The 18,985-nt window shown below is 54.5% G+C and overlaps 1 protein-coding gene and 1 long non-coding RNA gene across 14 annotated transcripts in view; one reads left to right on the forward strand and one right to left on the reverse strand.

The window, feature by feature from the left end:
• LOC103215370 (SH3 domain and tetratricopeptide repeat-containing protein 1-like) overlaps positions 1 to 8,990 on the forward strand; it is a 44,711-nt gene extending 35,721 nt beyond the window's left edge. For 10 of the 12 annotated variants that reach the window (XM_073017870.1, XM_073017876.1, XM_073017872.1 and 7 more), the window contains 4 exons: positions 869 to 1,049; positions 2,220 to 2,376; positions 3,920 to 4,042; positions 8,593 to 8,990. In XM_073017870.1, the coding sequence (XP_072873971.1) occupies positions 869 to 1,049; positions 2,220 to 2,376; positions 3,920 to 4,042; positions 8,593 to 8,946 (815 nt within the window). In that variant the 3' untranslated portion in view covers positions 8,947 to 8,990. Of the gene's footprint in view, positions 1 to 868; positions 1,050 to 2,219; positions 2,377 to 3,919; positions 4,043 to 5,740 lie in introns of all 12 variants that reach the window. The other 2 variants (XR_012093587.1, XM_073017877.1) reach the window with 2 other exon arrangements.
• LOC140712164 (uncharacterized) overlaps positions 1 to 18,985 on the reverse strand; it is an 85,765-nt gene that overhangs the window by 9,797 nt on the left and 56,983 nt on the right. The window lies entirely within an intron of this gene.

Here is an 18,985-nt window from a genome sequence, read left to right on the forward strand (position 1 = left end):
TGCTGGTCTCTTTGACTCACTGGTTGTTTAGGAGTGTGTAGTTTTCACATATTTTTTGAATTTCCCACATTTCCTTCACTGTCGATTTCCAGTTTTGTGCCAGTACAGCTGAAGAACACCTCTGCTTTGGTCTCAGTCCTTCTCCATTCACTGAGGCTCGTTTTGTGGCCTGGCACATGGTCTGTCATGGGGAATGTCCCATGGGTGCTCGAGAGGACTGTGTATTCGGCTGTTGTTGGGTGGCGTGTGTGACAGATGTCCATTCGGCGTACCTGGTTTCCTATGTTAATCTCCGGAATGTTTCTGACACTAGAAAATCAGGCTTTGGGAGAGGCCAGTGAGCCTGTGGCTAGGGAGCCTGGTTGCATGAGAGAAGCATGTGTGGGAACGCCAGGGGCCAGCTTTGAATCCCATTCCCCCAACATGATGCCATGTGTGGCAGACGTGATGCTTGGCTTTGCTCTCTCAGGGTTCCATCTGTGACAGGGGCCACTTGTGCCCCTGGCCTCATCAGCTCAGGCTGAAGGCAGCCCTGATCCTGGCCAGAGGGTCTTTGTGAAGCAGAAATAGATGGCCTGGTGCAGGTGCCAAGCCCCTGCTGTTCACTCTGTGTCCATCCACAACCTCGGCCCTGGGAGTTGTAAAGAAGGCCGGCCTGTACCATGAGCATCTGCACCAAGATGTGCCCATGTCACAGTGTGCTTGGCGTCTGCCCTGGCACAGGTGCATGGCCTGTCTGCGCTCAGGCGCCCCGCCTATGGGGCCCAGGCTCACAGAGGTGTGAAGGAGGCAAGCAGGGGCCTCTGAGCCCAGCCAGCCTCGCTTCGATGCTGAGAGACTAACGTCTTCCATTTTGTCTTCTGCCCAGACCAGCTGCGGGCCGTCCAGTGGCTGTGCTACTTCTACAGCGCCGTCATGCCCAGCGAGGCCCAGTATGTCATCTACCACGATCTCCAGCTCTCCCTGGCCCGCAAGGTGGCCGACAAGGTGCTGGAGGGGCAGCTCCTGGAGACCATCAGTCAGCTGTACCTGTCCCTGGGCACGGAGCGGTAAGGGCTGGTTTTGCAGTGGTGGAGGTGGGGGCGGGCAGGGAGAAGGGCACAGGGAAGCTGGCCCAGGGCCCAGCAGCCCCTCTCCTTTTGATCATTTGGTGCTTTGGCATCAGATGCTTTGAGCTGGCCGGCCTGGGGTCATCCCAGGGCTGCTGCTGGCCCATGAGTCCCAGCTTGAGCCTCCCTTGTTGGGGCAAAGGTCACCTCAACCCCAGCAGAGGCAGTAGGTGCACTCTGGGCTGTTCTTCCTACTATGGTGGCTTTTGTCATCTTACCTGTGCCTGCCCCGAATCTTCACTCCTGGGCTTCGTCTGTCCCCTTAAATGTGACCACAGCAGCCACCTGTGGCTTCTCTCCCACAGAAGACAGATCCAGTTGTGTCACCTGCTTCCCTGGGGCAGGGTTTCAAGGTCTCACATCCCATATTTGGCCTAGTCAGCTTCCCCCAAGCATCCTGACCTGGTGGGGTAACCATGGCCCTGACCACCCCACCCATAGGGCCCAGTGACATTGCTGCAGTCCCAGCCCCTTGAGTGTTGGACTTACTGAGAGAGCAGAGAAGGAGCCAGATTCCATAGGGACCTGGGAGACTGACTGTAGTCTTGGCCTCAAGTTCACAGAAGGAAAATGGGCCAGTGTGCTAGAGCCATGCTTCTCAAAGTGTAGTCCCTGGACCAGTAGAGCAGCATCCATGTCACCTAGGAGCTTGTGGCAAGTGGGAGTTCTAGGGCCTGCCCCAGGCCTGTGGAGTTGGAAGCTCTGGGGGCAGGGCCAGCAAGCTATAAGGACAGGCCTCCGGGTGACTGTGATGCCTGCACACCTTGAGAACCATCGGCCTAGATAGCCTCTGAACACTAACGGCTCCTGGTGCGTCTGGAGAAGACACAGGCCATGACTGGGAGGCAGGGGAGATGGACTAGCACACTCCTCCTGCCACAGGGCAGCATGATGCTCGATTCCCTCAGAAGGATGTCCTTCATCTTTTCCATGCCGTGTGTGTTCACTCTGGCCATCCCAGCAGCCTGGGAAGGGCAGAACACTGCACACACAAGAGGGCCGCTCCCAGTCCCCACATGCCAGATTCATCTGTCACCAGACCCACGGGAGGAGGCAGACTGGTTCCAGGAGGATGAGAGCCCTTGTTCTGACACCTGTGTCTGATTCCAGTGATTCCAGGGCCTACAAATCCTCTCTGGACTACACCAAACGAAGTCTGGGGATTTTCATTGACCTCCAGAGGAAAGAGGAGGCACATGCCTGGCTGCAAGCAGGGAGGATCTATTACCTCCTGCGGCAGAGCGAGCTGGTGGACCTGTACATCCAGGTGAGTGGCAAGGGATGCAGGAGGACTCCTGTGCTGTTCACTCTCTGTCCATCCACCCATCCATTCACCCTTCCATCATCTATTTACCTGTCCATCCTTCCATCCATCCATCATCCATCCATCATTCATCCATCCTTTTATCATCCATCTATTCACCCGTCTATCCATCCATTCACCTGTCCATCCACCCATCCGTTCATCCTTCCATCACCTATTTACCTGTTCATTCTTCTATCCATCCATCATCCATCATCCATCCACTCGCCTGCTCATCCTTCCATCCATCCATCCATTCACCTGTTCATCCATCCGTCCCTTTATCATCCATTCATTCAGCCACCATCCATCCATCTGTTCGTCCGTTCATCCTTCCATCATCCATCCATTCACCTGTTCATCCATCCATCATCCATCCATCATTCATCCACCTACCAATTGATCCTTCCATTCATCCATCCTCTCACCCATCCATCCATTCACCGTTCGTCCATCCACCCACCCACCAATCTACCTATTAATGCATCCCTCCATTCATCTATCTGTCCATTTGTTTATCCATACATTCGTCTGTCCACCATCTATCCATCCACATGTACATACATCATCTACCCTCCACCCATCCATACATTATCTACCCACCCATACATACACACATCATTCCACCCACCCACCCATCCATCCATTCATCCATCCATCCATCCAAGCATTCATCTATCCACACACCCTTCCATCCATCCATGTGTCTTCATCTCGTCATCCATTCATCCATCCATCCACTCATTCCTAAGCCACTGCTGAGCACCTGTTGTGTGCCTTTTCCCTCCCTCCAACTGGTTCCCTCACATCCTCCTCCAGTGGCCAGCATCTTCTCCCTGAGGGCAGAGGCACGGCCCCTCACAGTGCACAGCACTTGCTGGTATACAGCACATCCTCAAATAATGTGACCACTCAGTTAACACACAGAAGAACTTGCTCCAAGCGACATGTGGCACACCTCCTTACAAAATGAATCTATCATAGTGGCTGTTTTCAGAGGCTTTCCGAAACACTGTGTGATCTGGTACAAATTGTGAAGCCCAGGAGCCTGGTGAAGCTTTCATTATTGAGCACCTGCTGTATACCTCCTTGAGCTGAGGAGAGGGATCAAGAGCTCATGGCCAAGAGGGGACCAGGCCCACCCACAAACACTGAAACACTGCTGATGTGGCAGGGATGTGACAACGCAGAAAGGAGACAGGGGCTGGGCTCCCAGCAATTTAGGGGCCACGGAGACTGGTTTGAGTGCAGGGGGAGTGGGCTAGGGCTACCCCTGGTGGTAGGATTCACAGGTGTCGGGCTCCTGGGCTGCAGCTGCTCAGTCACCTCCTGGCACTCAGGTGCATCAGTTCATTGTCCTCATGCCAGTGGTGGGGGCAGCCTCCATGCACAGGGTCTGAAAAATGCTCAGGTGTACCTGTAGTGTGTGGGAGAAAAGAGGCTGGCAAAGGTGCGCGTAGCCACGTTGCTAGGTGTGGGTCTGGAGCGAACTTCTGTCTCCTTTCAGGTGGCACAGAATGTGGACGTGCACACAGGCGACCCCAACCTGGGGCTGGAGCTGTTGGAGGCAGTTGGAGACATCTTCTTCAATGGGCCCTGGGAGCAGGAGGAAGGCATGTCCTTCTACCGAGTGAGCTGGCCTGTGGGCTGATGTGGGTGGGCCTCAGTGGGGCACCTGGTGGTCTGAGGCATATGACCATGCCGCTGCCCGGGAAAAACGCTCGGAGCCTGGACGTGACAATTGCTCTACCCTTGTACCTGATGACCTCAAGCAACCATGAGTGGGAAGTCCTGTCCCCATCTTCCAGATGAGGAAACTGAGGCTCAGAGAGGCACAGGGACATGTCAAAGGACACACAGCATATCAGTGGGAGGCCCAGGTCTGCATGTACCCCGAAGTGGGACGACTTCTCCTTTCCTCTGAGCTCACAGTGTGGCTCAGCCCTGGGCACAGATCAGTGTGGTGTTTCTAGAGCAGAGAGGAGGTTGGCTCCCCCCAGTCAGACCCCCAGTGCTCAGGTGGGAGAGGCTGGTTTGAGGCTGTCGGGAGTAGCTGGATGGGCCTCAGGTGACTCTTCAGCCCCCAACTTGGGTGTCTGAACTATGTGTTATCCCACAGCACAGAGCTGTGTCGAGGTGCAGGAGTAGCTGGGGTGTGGGAAGCTCCAAGCACATGTTTGAGCTCTGACGAGGACTCTGCGCAAGGTGGGTGCTGTGGGAAACCTGACCCCACCTGCCTGTGTGGTAGGACCAGGCCCTGCCCCTGGCAGTGACTACGGACAACCGCAGGGTGGAGCCGCAGCTACAGCTGTGCAGCAAGCTGGTGGCACTCCTGGTCACAATGGAGAAGCCACAGGAGGGCTTGGAGGTTGCCCACATGGTCCTAGCACTCAGCATCACTCTGGGTACGTCCCCTGAGCCCCCACCCTGCCAGGACCCACACTTTGCCAGAGCCCAGCCTCTGGGTCTGCAGGCCAGGAGCTAAAACAGCTGCTGGATTTTCCTGGTCTCCTGTCCAGGCAGGCAGATCTGCCCAACTGGCTTCCCCGTCCGGCTGTGAGGAACAGCCCGAGGTCTCTCACGCAGTGCAGAGTTCCCTGCCTGACTGAGCTCTGCTTCCTCTGCCTGTTCCCGCTGCTGACCACAAGGGCCGCCCAGTGTGCCCTCTGCCTTCTAGACATGCCAGGCATCTCGTTGGTCCCTGTATGTGCCAGGCTGAGTGGCATATTCCCTTTGTCTTGTGCCTTTCCCACCGTCATCAACCACACGGCTCTCTGGCTGATAAAATCCCAGTTCCCCTTCCAGCAGTCTGCCCCTTAAGGCCGGGCATCCCCTGGTGCTGTGCCAGGGTCGTCTGTCCCCCTCCAGAGACAGCGAACCCTAGGCAGGCCACATGTGCCAGTGCCTTGTGTCCTGTGGACCAGTACACAGTAGGTGTGCAGCTGACTTCCCAAGGTAGGGGGATCTGATCGTGACACACCCAGGAGGAGTCAGATGTCACATCTGTGGGTTGCCTGCAGCTGGGGTACCCGGGAGCACCTGAACTGCATGGGCTCCCCTGGTTAAAACCAGTGAGCAGAGGCAGGTGGCTATGTGTAGACACAGAGCTGGGCCATCCAGGTCCGACTTTGCCAAAGCCTCACAGTAGACAGGGGCAGGCCTTATTAATTCTGCTTTCCAGACGGGAAAGTGAGTCTGGTGACCACAGGTGCCTGGAGGCAAGCCACGAGTGCTGCCTGGGGTCTGTATACCTGCTCCTGAGGGGCCTGTGCCCTGCCTGCCCCAGGGAGCCACGTCCTCACACCTGCCCCTTTGGCCTGCACCCCAGGGGACCGGCTGAATGAGCGCATGGCCTACCACCGGCTGGGCCATGACAAGCTGGCGGAGCACTTCTACCTCAAGACCCTGTAGCTCTGCAACTTGCCACTGGGGTTCGACGAGGAGACCCTCTACTACGTGAAGGTGTACCTGATGCTCCGTGACATCATCTTCTACGACCTGAAGGTGGGAGGGAGGGGCAGGGCTCGGGGTGTTCCCAGTCCCCTTGGAGTGGGATCTCCACCCAGACCCGAGGCCTGGGTTCCAGCCTTCCTTAGAAATGGCCCAGTGGCCGCCCTGGAGCTCTATGCCCGGCTGGAGGAGCCAGCAAGGTTAGCAGATACAATTCAGCTCCCAAGATGGCCAGGCCCCACCCTCAGGAACTCAGTCTCAGCCAGGGAGGCTGACACATGAGTGGGCAATGGTGGCCTCTGGGTTAAGAAGGAGGATTGTAGTCAGGGAGGCCCTCCTGGAGGAGGTGACATCAAAGCTGAGTCTTGACAGTCAAGTGTCAAGGTGCATTTAACAAAGAAAATAGGGTCGGGAGAAGGACATTTCGGAGGACAGCATCATCCTCACATTGAATCCACGTTGCAAGATCCAACCCAAATCCTGGCACCTCCTCTAGGAAGCCTGCGCAGGGTGCCAGCCTGCACGGAGCAACTCCTTCCTGGAGTCCCGAGACACCTTGAATCTTCACATCACCCAGGAAGGGTGGGGTGGGACCAGTATCTTACCATTGGGTTCACAAACAGGGAAACCCCAGCTCAGGGCAGGTGCAGTGGGGCGGGGCCCCAGCCAGCCAGGCTGAGGCCTTGCTGGGTCGGGTGTGTCTGGAGGGGACGTGCTGTGCTCTGTCTGCCCCAGCCTTGCAGGGCTGGAGAGCTAGGACTGGCAGACTCAGACCTGGGCTGTCTCCACCCCTCTGCCCCGCAGGCACCGCCCTTCCTTAGCATCACACCGGCACCGCGTCAGTACTCGTTATGGGCTGAGGGGCCAGGGCACTCCAGTCCAGGGGCCGAGATCTTGGAGGCCTTAGAACAACTTGAGGAGTGGGGCAGCCCTAAGACCCTGCCCTGTATCCCCCACTGCAGGCCTACGGAGGCCCGACATGCCTCAGCCCAGTGCTGGCGACACCTGGTGGTCAGATGTGGTCCCTGTGGCCTCCCAAGTCCCAGCCAGACATGGAGGTGCCAGGTGTCAGGCCCAGGGGGACGCTGCTCACTGCTCAGGGGCTTGCCTGGGACCCAGGGGGACGGGCCTCCCAGAAGAGGCCTTTCTCTCTCTTGGTCAAGCCTGCCGCCCACTCCGCCTGTCCAGGAGAAAGGAAAGCGCCAAGTAGTACCTGAGAGGCCAAAGTCCATGGTTGGGGTCGGGGGACAGTGGCCTCCTTCACCTCCTTCCCATGCACAGCCCTCTGGGCCTCATCGTGAGTATGCTGTCAGCGCAGGCCAGCTTCCCACAGGGAGGCCCCCTTGGAATTCCCCAAGGGCGGCTGTCTTTCCAAGGCTACACCCTCCTCCTTGTATAGGAGGCTCTGGACCCAGGGCCCAGAGGAGTGGGAGAAAAAGCCGGGCTGGATGGGACCTGGAAGGCTGGCAGAGAAGCAGGGGTAAATGGGCATCTTTGCCAACTGCCTCTAAAATGGTGTCCCCTTTAGTCTACACATGAGAGTGAGCCCTGGAATAGGGTGGATTAGGTGTGTCCTGGCTCAGCCTGCCACTCAGTAGCTGCTGTACACACTACAGGCAGATGAAAATGCACACAGGCACAGGCACACACAGGTGCGCGCACACACACAGGGACACGTACACACAGGCACATGTAGAGACATATGCTTTGGCTGGCTCCTTCCTGTTTAGTTGGGAAGTCCCCACCCCTTCAGGAAGCCTTTGCCTTTCACTCCTGGCTGAGTCTGGGACCTCCTGGGCTTCCCTCTGCCACAGCCCGGACCACCCTGTGTGGTCAGTGTTCACTCCCAAGGCCCTCAGACTGGGAGCAAGGACGTTAGGCTCAGCCACGCACCCAGCACAGAGTCCAGTGTTCGGCTGGGCTGGGGGCATTGGATGAGCAGTGGCGGTGACTTGGGGCCTTCTCACGCCCCTGCTCTGTGTGTGGGGTGGGACAGTGAGGGAATGGACTGCTGCATCTTGGACTTTGTCATTGGGAGCCATCTTGAGATGGTAAAGAGGGACAGGCCAGGCATGGGTCTTAGAGAGGTCCCTTAGGTGACCCCCATGTGGAGGAGGAGCCTGGGGAGAAGCCGGGTGGGGGATGGGAGGGTCAAGGAGGAGGTCTGGGAGATGGCATCCCATCCCAGCGATGGTGAGTTTGAGCCAAAGATGCATTGACAATGAGAGTGGATGTCTGGGGAGTCACACTCCGTCAATATTTCAGGGAACATTGCCAGAGTGGACACCTGTGAGATGGTTTTCTACCTGGCCTGGCCCCTGGAGGGCCTGGAAATGGTCAGCATGGACAGGGGCCAGAAGGGAGCCTGGGTCACTCAACACTGTGCCCCTGCTGTGGCTTGGAGCCACGGGTCCTGCATGGAACTCTCAGAGCAGGCACGATCTGCCCTGACCTCAGCCCATGGGGAAAGCAGCCACTGCCTGCAGAGAGGGTGGCACTGGGGCAGGAGGCTTGGGGTGAGTGGGGTGTAGGGACAGTCAGGAAGGCTTCCAGGGGTATCAGGGTCGTCCCCACCTCCTGCAGCTGAGACCACAGCAGTGTCACAGGCTTCGGGGTTCATGGGGTGAGCCAGCATTGGCTGGACATGTGGAATGACCTGGAGACAGGAATGGCCTCTGGGAAGATGGGCTCCGAGTCCCCCTTTTGCTGAGCATGGCCTGTCCCCTTCAGAACCCATTTGATGCAGCCGGGTACTACCAGCTGGCACTGGCAGCTGCCGTGGACCTGGGCAACAAGAAGGCACAGCTGAAGATCTATACGCAGCTGGCCACCATCTCCCACAACTTCCTCCTGGACCGCGAGAAGTCGCTCTTCTTCTACCAGAAGGCCAGGACCTTTGCCACCGAGCTCAACGTCCACAGGGTCAACCTACCTCCTCTGCCACACTGCGGGTGGGCCCCTTGGTTGACCCCAGCCACCCTCGCTGAGGACAGCATCCAAGGGAGTGGGTATTGTGCAAGGAGGATGGTCTCCTGCCTCTCCTGGTGTCTCCCATGGCTCATTTTCTGGGAAATGGAGGAATGAAAGCAGGGTTCATATAGCAATAAATTTTTTTTTGCAATAACATACCGAAGTCCCCAGGGCATCCTTCCCTGTGTGCTTCCTGGGCTGGGTCTAGGGGCCAGCTCCTTCCCTTGTGGCAGCCCTCTGATCTTGGGGATGAGAAGGACCCTGAGTCCAACAGACCTGGGCCAGGTCACCATGAGCCTCGGTTTCCTCGGCGGCCAGAGGGGAGATGGTGGTGGAACTCCCTGGGCAGCTCCCTGCTCTCCCTGCTCAGAGCTTTTACTGCAGGTCTCGTACTGCCCTTGCCTTTAACCTTCAGGCCACTATGCCCAAATGTGGGGGCTCCATTGAAGAAATAGAGGCACAGAGAGGTTAGGTGTCTGGCCCACCGTCACACAGCAGGTAGGGGTGGAAACGAAGAGCCCAGTACACTGACCACCACACCACCCTGCCAGCCTGCAGCGAGGAAGGTGTCCCCCATTAGGACCCAAGGTCAGCTCCTGGAGCTCTCTTGTGGTGTCAGGAGAGCCACAGGCCAGTGAGGGTGGCGACGGGGATCCCTCACTTAGTCTCCTCTGCTCCCAGACTTGGTTGGGCCGAGCCTGGCCAGTCCCACCTCTGGCCACTGGTCAGCCCTGCGGGAAGTGAGATGCAGGGATTTCCACCTGTGTAGACGCTGCTACCCAGTATTGAAAGCCTTATCTGGGCTGACCCCAGCCATCCCCACATGCCCCTCCCCTTCTGGCCCCCGGACCTCATCCCAGAGCCAGGAATCCCAGGTTTTCCTTCTTGGAATCTCTTGGCCCCAGGGAATACAGTTCACACGGTCTATTTGCCAGTTTACACAAGAAAACAGAGGTTCAGAGACTATGGGTGTCCCACGTGATTCTCACGTACACTGCACTCTCCCAGGCCCCTCTTTTAAACACTTCAAATGAGGTGACTTTCACATCGCATGCAACTATTTCAACGCGAATAATGTGGTGGCATTTGTGCATTCACAGTCCTGTGCAACCACTCACGCCATCTAGTTTCAAAATGTATTCATCTCCCCAGAAGAAACCTCCCATCCTCAGTAAGTAGTTACCCCTCCTTGGTATCCCCCAAGCCCCTCGTTTAATGGAAGGGGAAACTGAGGCCCCGAGAGAGACTTGCCAGTGGGCGGAGCTCTGATAATAAGGAATCAGGCACCCATCTGCTGGTTCAATCCTGGGTTGGTTTTCCACCCAGCAGAGGTGACAGAGCCAGGAGGTTCTGGGACCCCATGCTTGCAGCCAGAGCCCTACCCTGAGCCTCCCCAGCAGGGGGCAGCAGAGAGCTTTCCAGAACCGGCCGCGGGGCTGGTGGGAAGCAGCGGGTCAGAGCTGCTGACAAACCTCACGAAGACCCCAGATCGCTGTCTCTGTGGGTTGGGTTTGGGAATTGGAGAGGAGGCCGCATGATTGGAAACTTGAAGACAGCACGGCCTGGCTGGAGCAGCCGGAAGCGTCGTCACGTTGAGTGAGGACACAGACCTCCTGCCCGCTGGGCCGGGCCTGCAGCCATTCTTCTCGGGGTGGGGCCCGTAGGTCCGGGTTGCTCTTGGTCCCCGACCTGCCTCAGAGTCCGGGGGGCTTTGGAACTCTGCCTCCCCATCTCCACCCACCCTGGCTGGTGCCATGAGGGGCCTGGATCCTGGGATCCTGTTCCTCTTGGGCAGAAGAGACTGGGGGACCAGAGGAGATGATGGGTCTTCAAGCCCCACATTCAAACCCCAGCCCACCACTGACAGTCTGGGGGTCGGGATGAGGGAGTTGATGTCTCTGAGCCCCAGTTTTGTCACCACTAAAATGAGGCCGACATACTGGTGCAGAGTGCCAGCCCCCGGGCTAACAGAGACCTGTTTCCTACTGGCAATACCTCTTACTCCTAGGAACAGCTCCAACAACCACACACTAGGGAACACTCAACCCAGGCCAACTTGTCAGAGGCACGTGAACCAGAGCGACTCCATCTTGAATGGGGGCTGGGTAAAGGGAGGCTGAGACCTGCTGGGTCGCATTCCCAGGAGGCTAGGCATTCTTAGTCACAGGATGAGATAGGAGGTCGGCACAAGATACAGGTCATAAAGACCTTGCTGATAAAGCACGTTGCAGTAAAGTCCGCCAAAGCTCACCAAACCCAAGATGGCCACGAGAGTGACCTCTGATTCTCCTCACGGCTCATTATATGCTAATTATAATGCATTAGCTGCTATAAGACACTCCCACCAGCGCTGCGACAGTTTACAGATGCCATGGCAACATCTGGAGGTTACCCTACGTGGTCTCAGAAGGGAGGGCATAAATTCTCAGTTCTGCGAATTGCCCACCCCTTTCCTGGAACACTCATGAATAGTCCAACCCTTGTTTAGCGTATGATCAAGAAATAACCATGAAAATGGGCAACCAGCAGCCTTTGGGGCCACTCTGCCTATGGAGCAGCCATTCTTTTTTTCTTTCTTTTCTTTTTTTTTTTTTTTTTTTTTTTGAGATGGAGTCCCGCTCTATTGGCTGAACTGGAATGCAGTGGCGTGATCTTGGCTCACTACAACCTCCACCTCCTGGGTTCAAGTGATTCTCCTGCCTCAGCCTTCCTAGTAGCTGGGATTACAGGCACCTGCCACCACGCCCAGTTAATGTTTTGTATTTTAGTGGCGACAGGGTTTTGCCATGTTGGAACAGGCTGGTCTCGAACTTCTCACCTCAGGTGATCCACCTGCCTCGGCATCCCAAAGTTATAGGATTACAGGAGTGAGCCACTACGCCTGGCCAGAGTAGCCATTCTTCTATTCCTTTTCTTTCCTAATAAACTTGCTTTCACTTTATGGACTCGCCCGGAATTCTTTCTTACGTGAGATCCAAGAAACCTCTCTTGGGGTCTGGATCGGAACTGCTTTCCAGTAACAAACTTGCTTAACCTCTCAGACCCTTCGTCTCTTCATCTGTAACCAAAGACAAAGCCTCCCCCGAGGTTCCAAAAGTGTGGAGAGAATGCATGGGAAATGAGGGGCACAGATTTGGTGTGCAGAACCAATATCACAGACTGGGTGTCAAGCCACTGTCGTACTGGAAATAATATCATGCTCTCCCCCACAAGTTATGAGGAACAATATCCCAGAGGGGTGTGTACCTTCTCCAGTAGTGGGACTAGTATCATCATCTCTTCCTTTAGATGACAGGAACGAAGTCACAGGGTGGGTGTACACCCCGTGTGTTTTTGGAAGCAATGTCATTCTCTCCTAGGTTTTACGATTCACATCACAGGAGGTGTGTACACCCCTTGTTATATTGGATGGAGTCTCATCCTCTTTCAACCTGTATCTTTAGAACAATATCCCATAGGGGTTGTATATCTCTTCAATATTGGTAGTAATACCATCTTCTTTCCTGGATATAAGAAACAGTATCACAGGAGGGGGGTACACCCCTTGCAATGTTGGTAGTAATATCCTCTCTCCGCTGTGGTTATTAAGAACAAAATCCCAGGGTGGCTGTACGGTTCTTACGTTATTGGGAGTCATATCATCCATTCACCCCCCGGATATCAGGAACCATATCACAGTAGAGGTGTCCACCCCCTTCGATATTGTCAGCCATGTCATCCTCTTCCCGCCTGGATATTAGGAAAGATACCCCGGGGTTGGGGGCGGTGTAAACCCACTGCGATATCGAAAGTAAAATCAGCCTCTTTCCCGCTGAATATTAGGAACTATATCACAGGTGTGTGTGCACCTTCTGGGATATTGGGAGTACTATCAGCCTCCACCCCACTGCATATCAGGAACAACATACAGGGGGCAGGGTGGTTACACCCCCGGTGATATTGAGAGCAATATTCTTGTCTCATCCCTGTACATTAGAAACTACAGCACAGGGGTCTGTACACCTTCAGCGATATTGGGATTCATGTTATCCTCTCCCCCACTGAATGTCAAAAATGATATCACAGAAGGGTGTACACCCCCTGCGATATGGCCAGTAACATCATTGTCTCTACCTTTGGATACTAGGAACAACATCAGAGAGGGTGTGCACACTCCCCTGCAATATTGGGCATAATGTTATCCTCTCTTCCCCTGGATATTAGAAACGATATCCCTGGAGGTGGGAGGTTGAGTACATTAAGAACAACATCACGGGGTGGGTTTACTCCCCCTGCGATATTGGGTGTAGTATCATCCTCTCTTGCCTAGGATATTAAGAATAATATCACAGGAAGGGTGCACAGCCACAGTCCCTGTGTTATTGGAAGTAATAGTGTCTTCTCCCACTCTAGATATAAGGAACAATATCCCAGGGTTTGTGTACATCCCTTGCGATATTGGGCATATTGTCATCGTCACCCAACGTGGATATTGGGTGCAGTGTCTCAAGGGGGTGTATACCTCCTTTGATATTGGGAGTAATATCATCCCCTCCCCACAGGATCGTAGACTAAATATCGAAGGGGTTTTATAACTCGCGCGATTTGGGCAGTAATACCATCCTATCCCCACCTGGATGTTAGGAACTATATCACAGGCGGATGTACACTTCTTGGCCTATTGGGAGTCTTATCATCCTCTCCCATCTTGGATATTATGAAAAATATTACAAACGAGGTGTACACCCGCTGAGATATTGAGAGTAATATTATGCTCTCCTCTTCGGGATATTAGGAACAATGTCGCAGGAGGTGTGTGCAACCCCTGCGATATTGGGAGTAATATCATTCTCTCCCCTTGAATATAAGAAACAATATCACAGGAGGATGTACCCCTCCTGTGATACTGGGAGTCATACCATGTTGTTCGGAACAATAGCATAGTGGGTGTGTAAAACCCCTGCGATATTGCCATTAGTATTATCTTCTCCATCCCAGGATATACAGAACAACATCACAAGGTGATGTACACCCCTGTGATATGAGGGGTAATATCTTCCTCTCCCCGGCTGGATGTGAGGGAAAATATCACAGTGGAGGTCCAGGTCCCTTGCGATATTGGGAGTAATATCATCCTCTCGTACCCTGGATAGAAGGAACAAGATGATCGAAAGGATGTACACACACTGCGGTAGTTTCAATAATATCATCTTCTATCCCCTGGTTATTAGGAAAAACATCATAGAGGAATGTACACTTTCTGCGATATTGGGAGGAATATCATCTTCTACCCACCGCATATGAGGAACAAGTCTATTATTAATATTAATAAATATAATACAAATTAATGTTAATCATCGAGATTAATAATGACAATAAAGATACTAAATATTAATACTGATTAAAAATATTAACGATGAGTATTAATATTAACACTATTAATAAAATAAAGATATCAACAATTAATCTTAAATCAATACTGAGTGATGCTGGCAAAAAACGATAATATTAAAAATTAGTAACATTAATAAATGATATAATTATTAAACGGTAATTTGACATCATCTATTTAAAATAATTATCCATATTAATGGTAAAATTTTAATTGATAGTATTACTGATAATTATTACAATCGATTCTTGACGTTTAATAATTAATTATATCACTGTTCCCTGAGCAATACACTGAAGGTGTACACCCGTCTGTGAAAGAGTTCATTATTTCCAGAGGGGGAGACGATATTACTCACAATATCTTAAACAGGCTATGAGTCCACCATGGCTCCCAATAGCCAAGGAGGGGAGAGGGGATGGCTATTGGACCCCACGTCGCGGGGCCTCTACCTGTGCCTCAGCTCCCACCCCGGCACCCTCCAATCTGTTCACACAGACTGGAGACCCATCTATAAAAAACATAAATCTGATCCAGTCATTCAAAACCCTTTGCTCACTTCTAGTACACGTCAAGCCTTTCTCGAGAATCCCTGCTTCGCCTGGTTCTGACACCAGGTCCCACTGTAGCTCCAGCCACCCCAGGTCCTCCTGGGGCCTCTGGATACGCTGGCCGCCGTGTGCGTCACATTCAGGCACAGTGGTGGGCGAGAGCGCGACCCCCAAAGGAATCCCGGTCCCAATCCCTGCAACCTGGGACTGTTCCCTCATGCGGTGATAAAGGTGAATTCTGATGACTACCCAGGTGGGCCCTAAGTGCCACGACCTGCATCGGCAGATGAGGGGTGCAGAGGCTGAAGGCCCTGGAGCAGGATGCTGCACACCCACATGGGAGGAGGCGGCGCCAGGGAACAAGGCGTGCAAGGCCCGCAGCTCTGGGCACCTGAATGGGCCACGAGGGACTCTCCTGGAGCAAACACTCCGGTCTCAGTCCATGGCTCCTGCCCTCCAGAGCTGTGGGAGAGGGAGTATTATTTTCCAGCCCCAGGTGTATGGTCAGGGTCACAGCGGCCATGGGACACACACAGGCACCTTCCTCAGCTCTGACCCAGAGGGAAATGCCATTTCCTCAGGAAAACACCGCCTGGTTTCTAGGACCACAAAGTTCCCTCTGTCATGGGCTCTCGGGGCACCCCATGTTCTCTCTTCATAGAAATCACCCCGGTGTCTCTCCCTGCAGTTACCTCGTGGTTATTTGACTTGCAGTCCTCACTAGGCTGCAAATTCCATGAGGGCAGGAACGGTGGGCTGGGCTCACACCACTGCACCATCAGCAGGACCCGGCCGAGCCCAAACAGCAGGCGCTCAAGAAATACTTGTCACTGAATGACATAAGCACAGTATTCCCCAGCCAGTCGTCTGTCCATCCGTCCGTCCAGGTCAAGGGCTGATCCTGCAGGATTCCCTAACCGGCCTCCATGGGACTCAGCCAAGAGTAAAAGCATGAAGTGGGGGTGTGGACTTGAGACTGGGAGCCATATGAGAGTCTGTGCACGAAAGTTTAACACCCACTGGGAAATGTTCACTTGAGTGCCTCGGATGAAATTTAAAAGCGCACTTTGTTGAATAAACACAGGCTTGATTAAACCATTCCAACCTATACTTCGTTTGACAGATTCTTTTTCTCCCAAAATAATTGGTTGATGTATTCAAAACTGAACACGGGCTCTAGTTAGCGGGCCACTTTGCATTGTGTAGAAGCCGAGGTGGGGAGAGAAACAGGCAATGGGAAGAATTCCTGTCTTTGTGCTTAGGAAGGACAGAGGACAGAAGCCCGTCAAGGGTCCAAAGAGCCCACAACTGCCTTCTTGAAGGGCCAGTGCAGAATTCTGAGGGTGTCACTGTTCCACCTGTACCGGCTCTCTCTCTAATTGCGATCTAAGACTTAAGATGCCATAAGGCTTTAAGACTTGCCCTTGGTGTTAGAGAATCCTGGGCATGGGAAGGAAAATGTGGGTGGGGCGTCAGGACCCCCAGAGGCACAAAGCCTCATGGGTTATTTTTCCAACTGAATCTCCCCCGCAGCCCACCCTGAGGTGGGGAATTACTGTCACTCATTCAAAGAATGACATCAACCACTTAATGGCAAAAGAATTCCGCAGGCAAAACAGCTCTCCCAAGAGGCTGATTTGTGCCCGAGAGTGTCTGAGTTCTGCTCCCGCCAGGCTGCTGCTGTGGGTGCGTGGAACAGCGCAGCCCTGACACCTGAGCCACGCCCCCGACCGTGTGCTCCTCTCATTGTAAACGCAGTGAAAGCTGGGATGGAAGAACCCGCCTTTGCTGGAGCTTAGATACAGCTTTCCTGAACTCTCTCCTCATTACCTAGATGGCATCTGAAGCCTGAATTAGCCTCTAAAAATAGCAAGTCACTCCAGCCGTGCCTCAGGCAATTAGTCAAAGTAGCACTGACAAGAAAAAAGCCGATCCCAAGCGTGGCCCTGTGTGGACAGCAGCTGTGAGCCGCACTCGTCAGGCAGAGCCTGTGACCTCAGCCATTCTTGCCACACAATGGGATGTGCCTGGCAGACACAACCCCCTGCAAGGGCACACACACGATCCTGCTAGGAAATTCCCTAAGGAGTCCCATGGGAGCGAGAGCCCAGGCTACAGTTCAAACATCACCGGCACGTTGCTCCGTGGGTGTAAAGAACTATAAATTGGTGGTGAAAGATAAGGTGGCGTTTGCTACAGCGTTAAGGTAGAAAAAAGCCACTGACTTCTCTGTGAGAACCACTTTGCTCTGTGAATCTGCAGGGAGGCCAGTTTTCCCATGACTGCTATCCCTCACGGCAGCCGAGCCTCTACTGAAGTCGGTGGCCAGACAGGGCAGGGGGTGGGGGTCCCGTCCCTGCTACAGCAAGGGACCCGCAGCAAAGCACAGCCGCTGGCCGGGGTTGTGCTGCGCCACGTGTGGGGTGCGAGGGTGGAAGCATGTGTGGACATCTACAAGGTGCTAAAGGAGAGCTAAGCCAGCGATGGCCCGAACCTAACGGCATTCAATGAACAGGGGACAAGCACGGGGCCCAAGAAAGTCCAGGGAACGAGCCTGGGCCAGCCTCTGCAAGGCCAGCACAGCACCAGGGAACACGACAAGGAGAAGCCCAGGAGAGAGATGGCCCTCAGCTCGAGTAGGAGGCACAGGAGGCTGAACCCGGAACAGAACTGCTGTTTTCCGAGGTTCTGTGCCAAGCTGAACTAAGGAGTCTCCAACAGGGCTGGGAGTTTTCACCGCAAACTCCGGAGGTGGTTTGGACGTGAAGATCTAAGGTAAAGGACAGCGGCTGCTCTTCAGAAGGCACAAGGCGGACAAGCCACTGATGTGACCCTACTTGCCAAGGTGGCCACCGTCCCGTCTGCAGCTGAGTGAGGACCCTCTCCGCAGCAAAGGCCTGTGAAACTCCCACAGGTCCTCATGTCCAGCTCATGACCATAGAGGTGGGTCAGCTTATCAGGGACCTGAGGGGCTACCATGTGGCTGTCAGCACCACGCCCATCACCGGCAGGATCCACTCCTCCCATAGCACATGTTGGTGAAGCTGCCTGCCCAGGAGGACTTGATTTCAGCTCTCTCAAGAACCTCTCATCTCACCAGGAAGGCTGTGGTTCCAGGCAGCGGCCCCCAGTGGACACGGCTGTGTCCCAGAGCTCTTACGTACCACGCACTCAAACCCCTTCCTGCAGGCTCCCACAGCTGGCCCTGCAGCCTCGCTAGTCAATGCAGGCAGGAGAGGCAGGCTCCAGAGAAATGGTGCTCACCGCTCCCCTAGTCTAGGTGGGATAGAAACATGACCCCTAGAACTGAATATATCATCTCACTTTTAGTCAGTAAAGACAGATTCTCCCTAAGGCAGAGAAGCTAAAAAATTTACCCTGTTCTGGCCAGTGTGATCGACATAAAGTCAAGCTAATAAAGAGTGGGGGTGGGTGGAGAAGAGTAATAATAAATCTGGCTCATTCTTAGCACAGAAAAAACAAATTGCTAAAATAAATGAAAGAAAGCAATGGGAGGAAACTGGGTTCTCTTACCTGGACAACAGCATTCAGGCCAGTGTCAGCGCCCAGGCTTATTTCTGTGCCCGGGACATTGTTGCTAATCGTGGCCGGCACCACGCACAGGTGGATGCAAAGCTCCTGGCGGCGGCCTCACGCCTCGGCCATGTCGCACGCGCTCTCGTAAGCCTGAAGCAGCAGGGCCAAGCGGTTAGCGGGGGGTGCTGGGTGCTCACCTGCCAGCCCCAGGGCCTGCGCTGAGGTCCAGGAAGGGACAGAAGGGGCCTGAATCACCAGCGGAAGCTGGTTCATGCGGGTCAAGGGGCCGAGGGGAGCTCTGGAGGCCGTGCGGTAGCAGGACAGGCCTCAGCGACACAGGGGACTGCCTGGGCACAGCCCAGGTCCTCGTGAAAGGGGAGGCCTGCAGGCAGCACAGCAGGGTGGGGGTGAGGCAGGCAGCAGAGCAGGTTGCAGGCAGTGGCGAGTTAGTCACGAGCGGGACAGCTCAGCTCTCGGCATCTCATCGTGGGTAAGGGAGGCCGGGGCGGTCAGCAGGTTTAAAGGCAAAGCCATTCCTGTAGCTTCCTGCAGGCAGGCCACGATCAGTGGGATGGGCACACAGCTGTAAGGACCACACCAAGTGACAGCCTTCATCGTGCAGAGGCAGCCTCCACGCTCAGGCAGGGAAGGAGGCAGGCAGCTGGATTACCGGCGGGCCACACTCAGCCCCACG

The sequence above is a fragment of the Chlorocebus sabaeus genome, chromosome 8 (assembly GCF_047675955.1).
Source record: "Chlorocebus sabaeus isolate Y175 chromosome 8, mChlSab1.0.hap1, whole genome shotgun sequence".
NCBI classification, from domain to species: domain Eukaryota; kingdom Metazoa; phylum Chordata; class Mammalia; order Primates; family Cercopithecidae; genus Chlorocebus; species Chlorocebus sabaeus.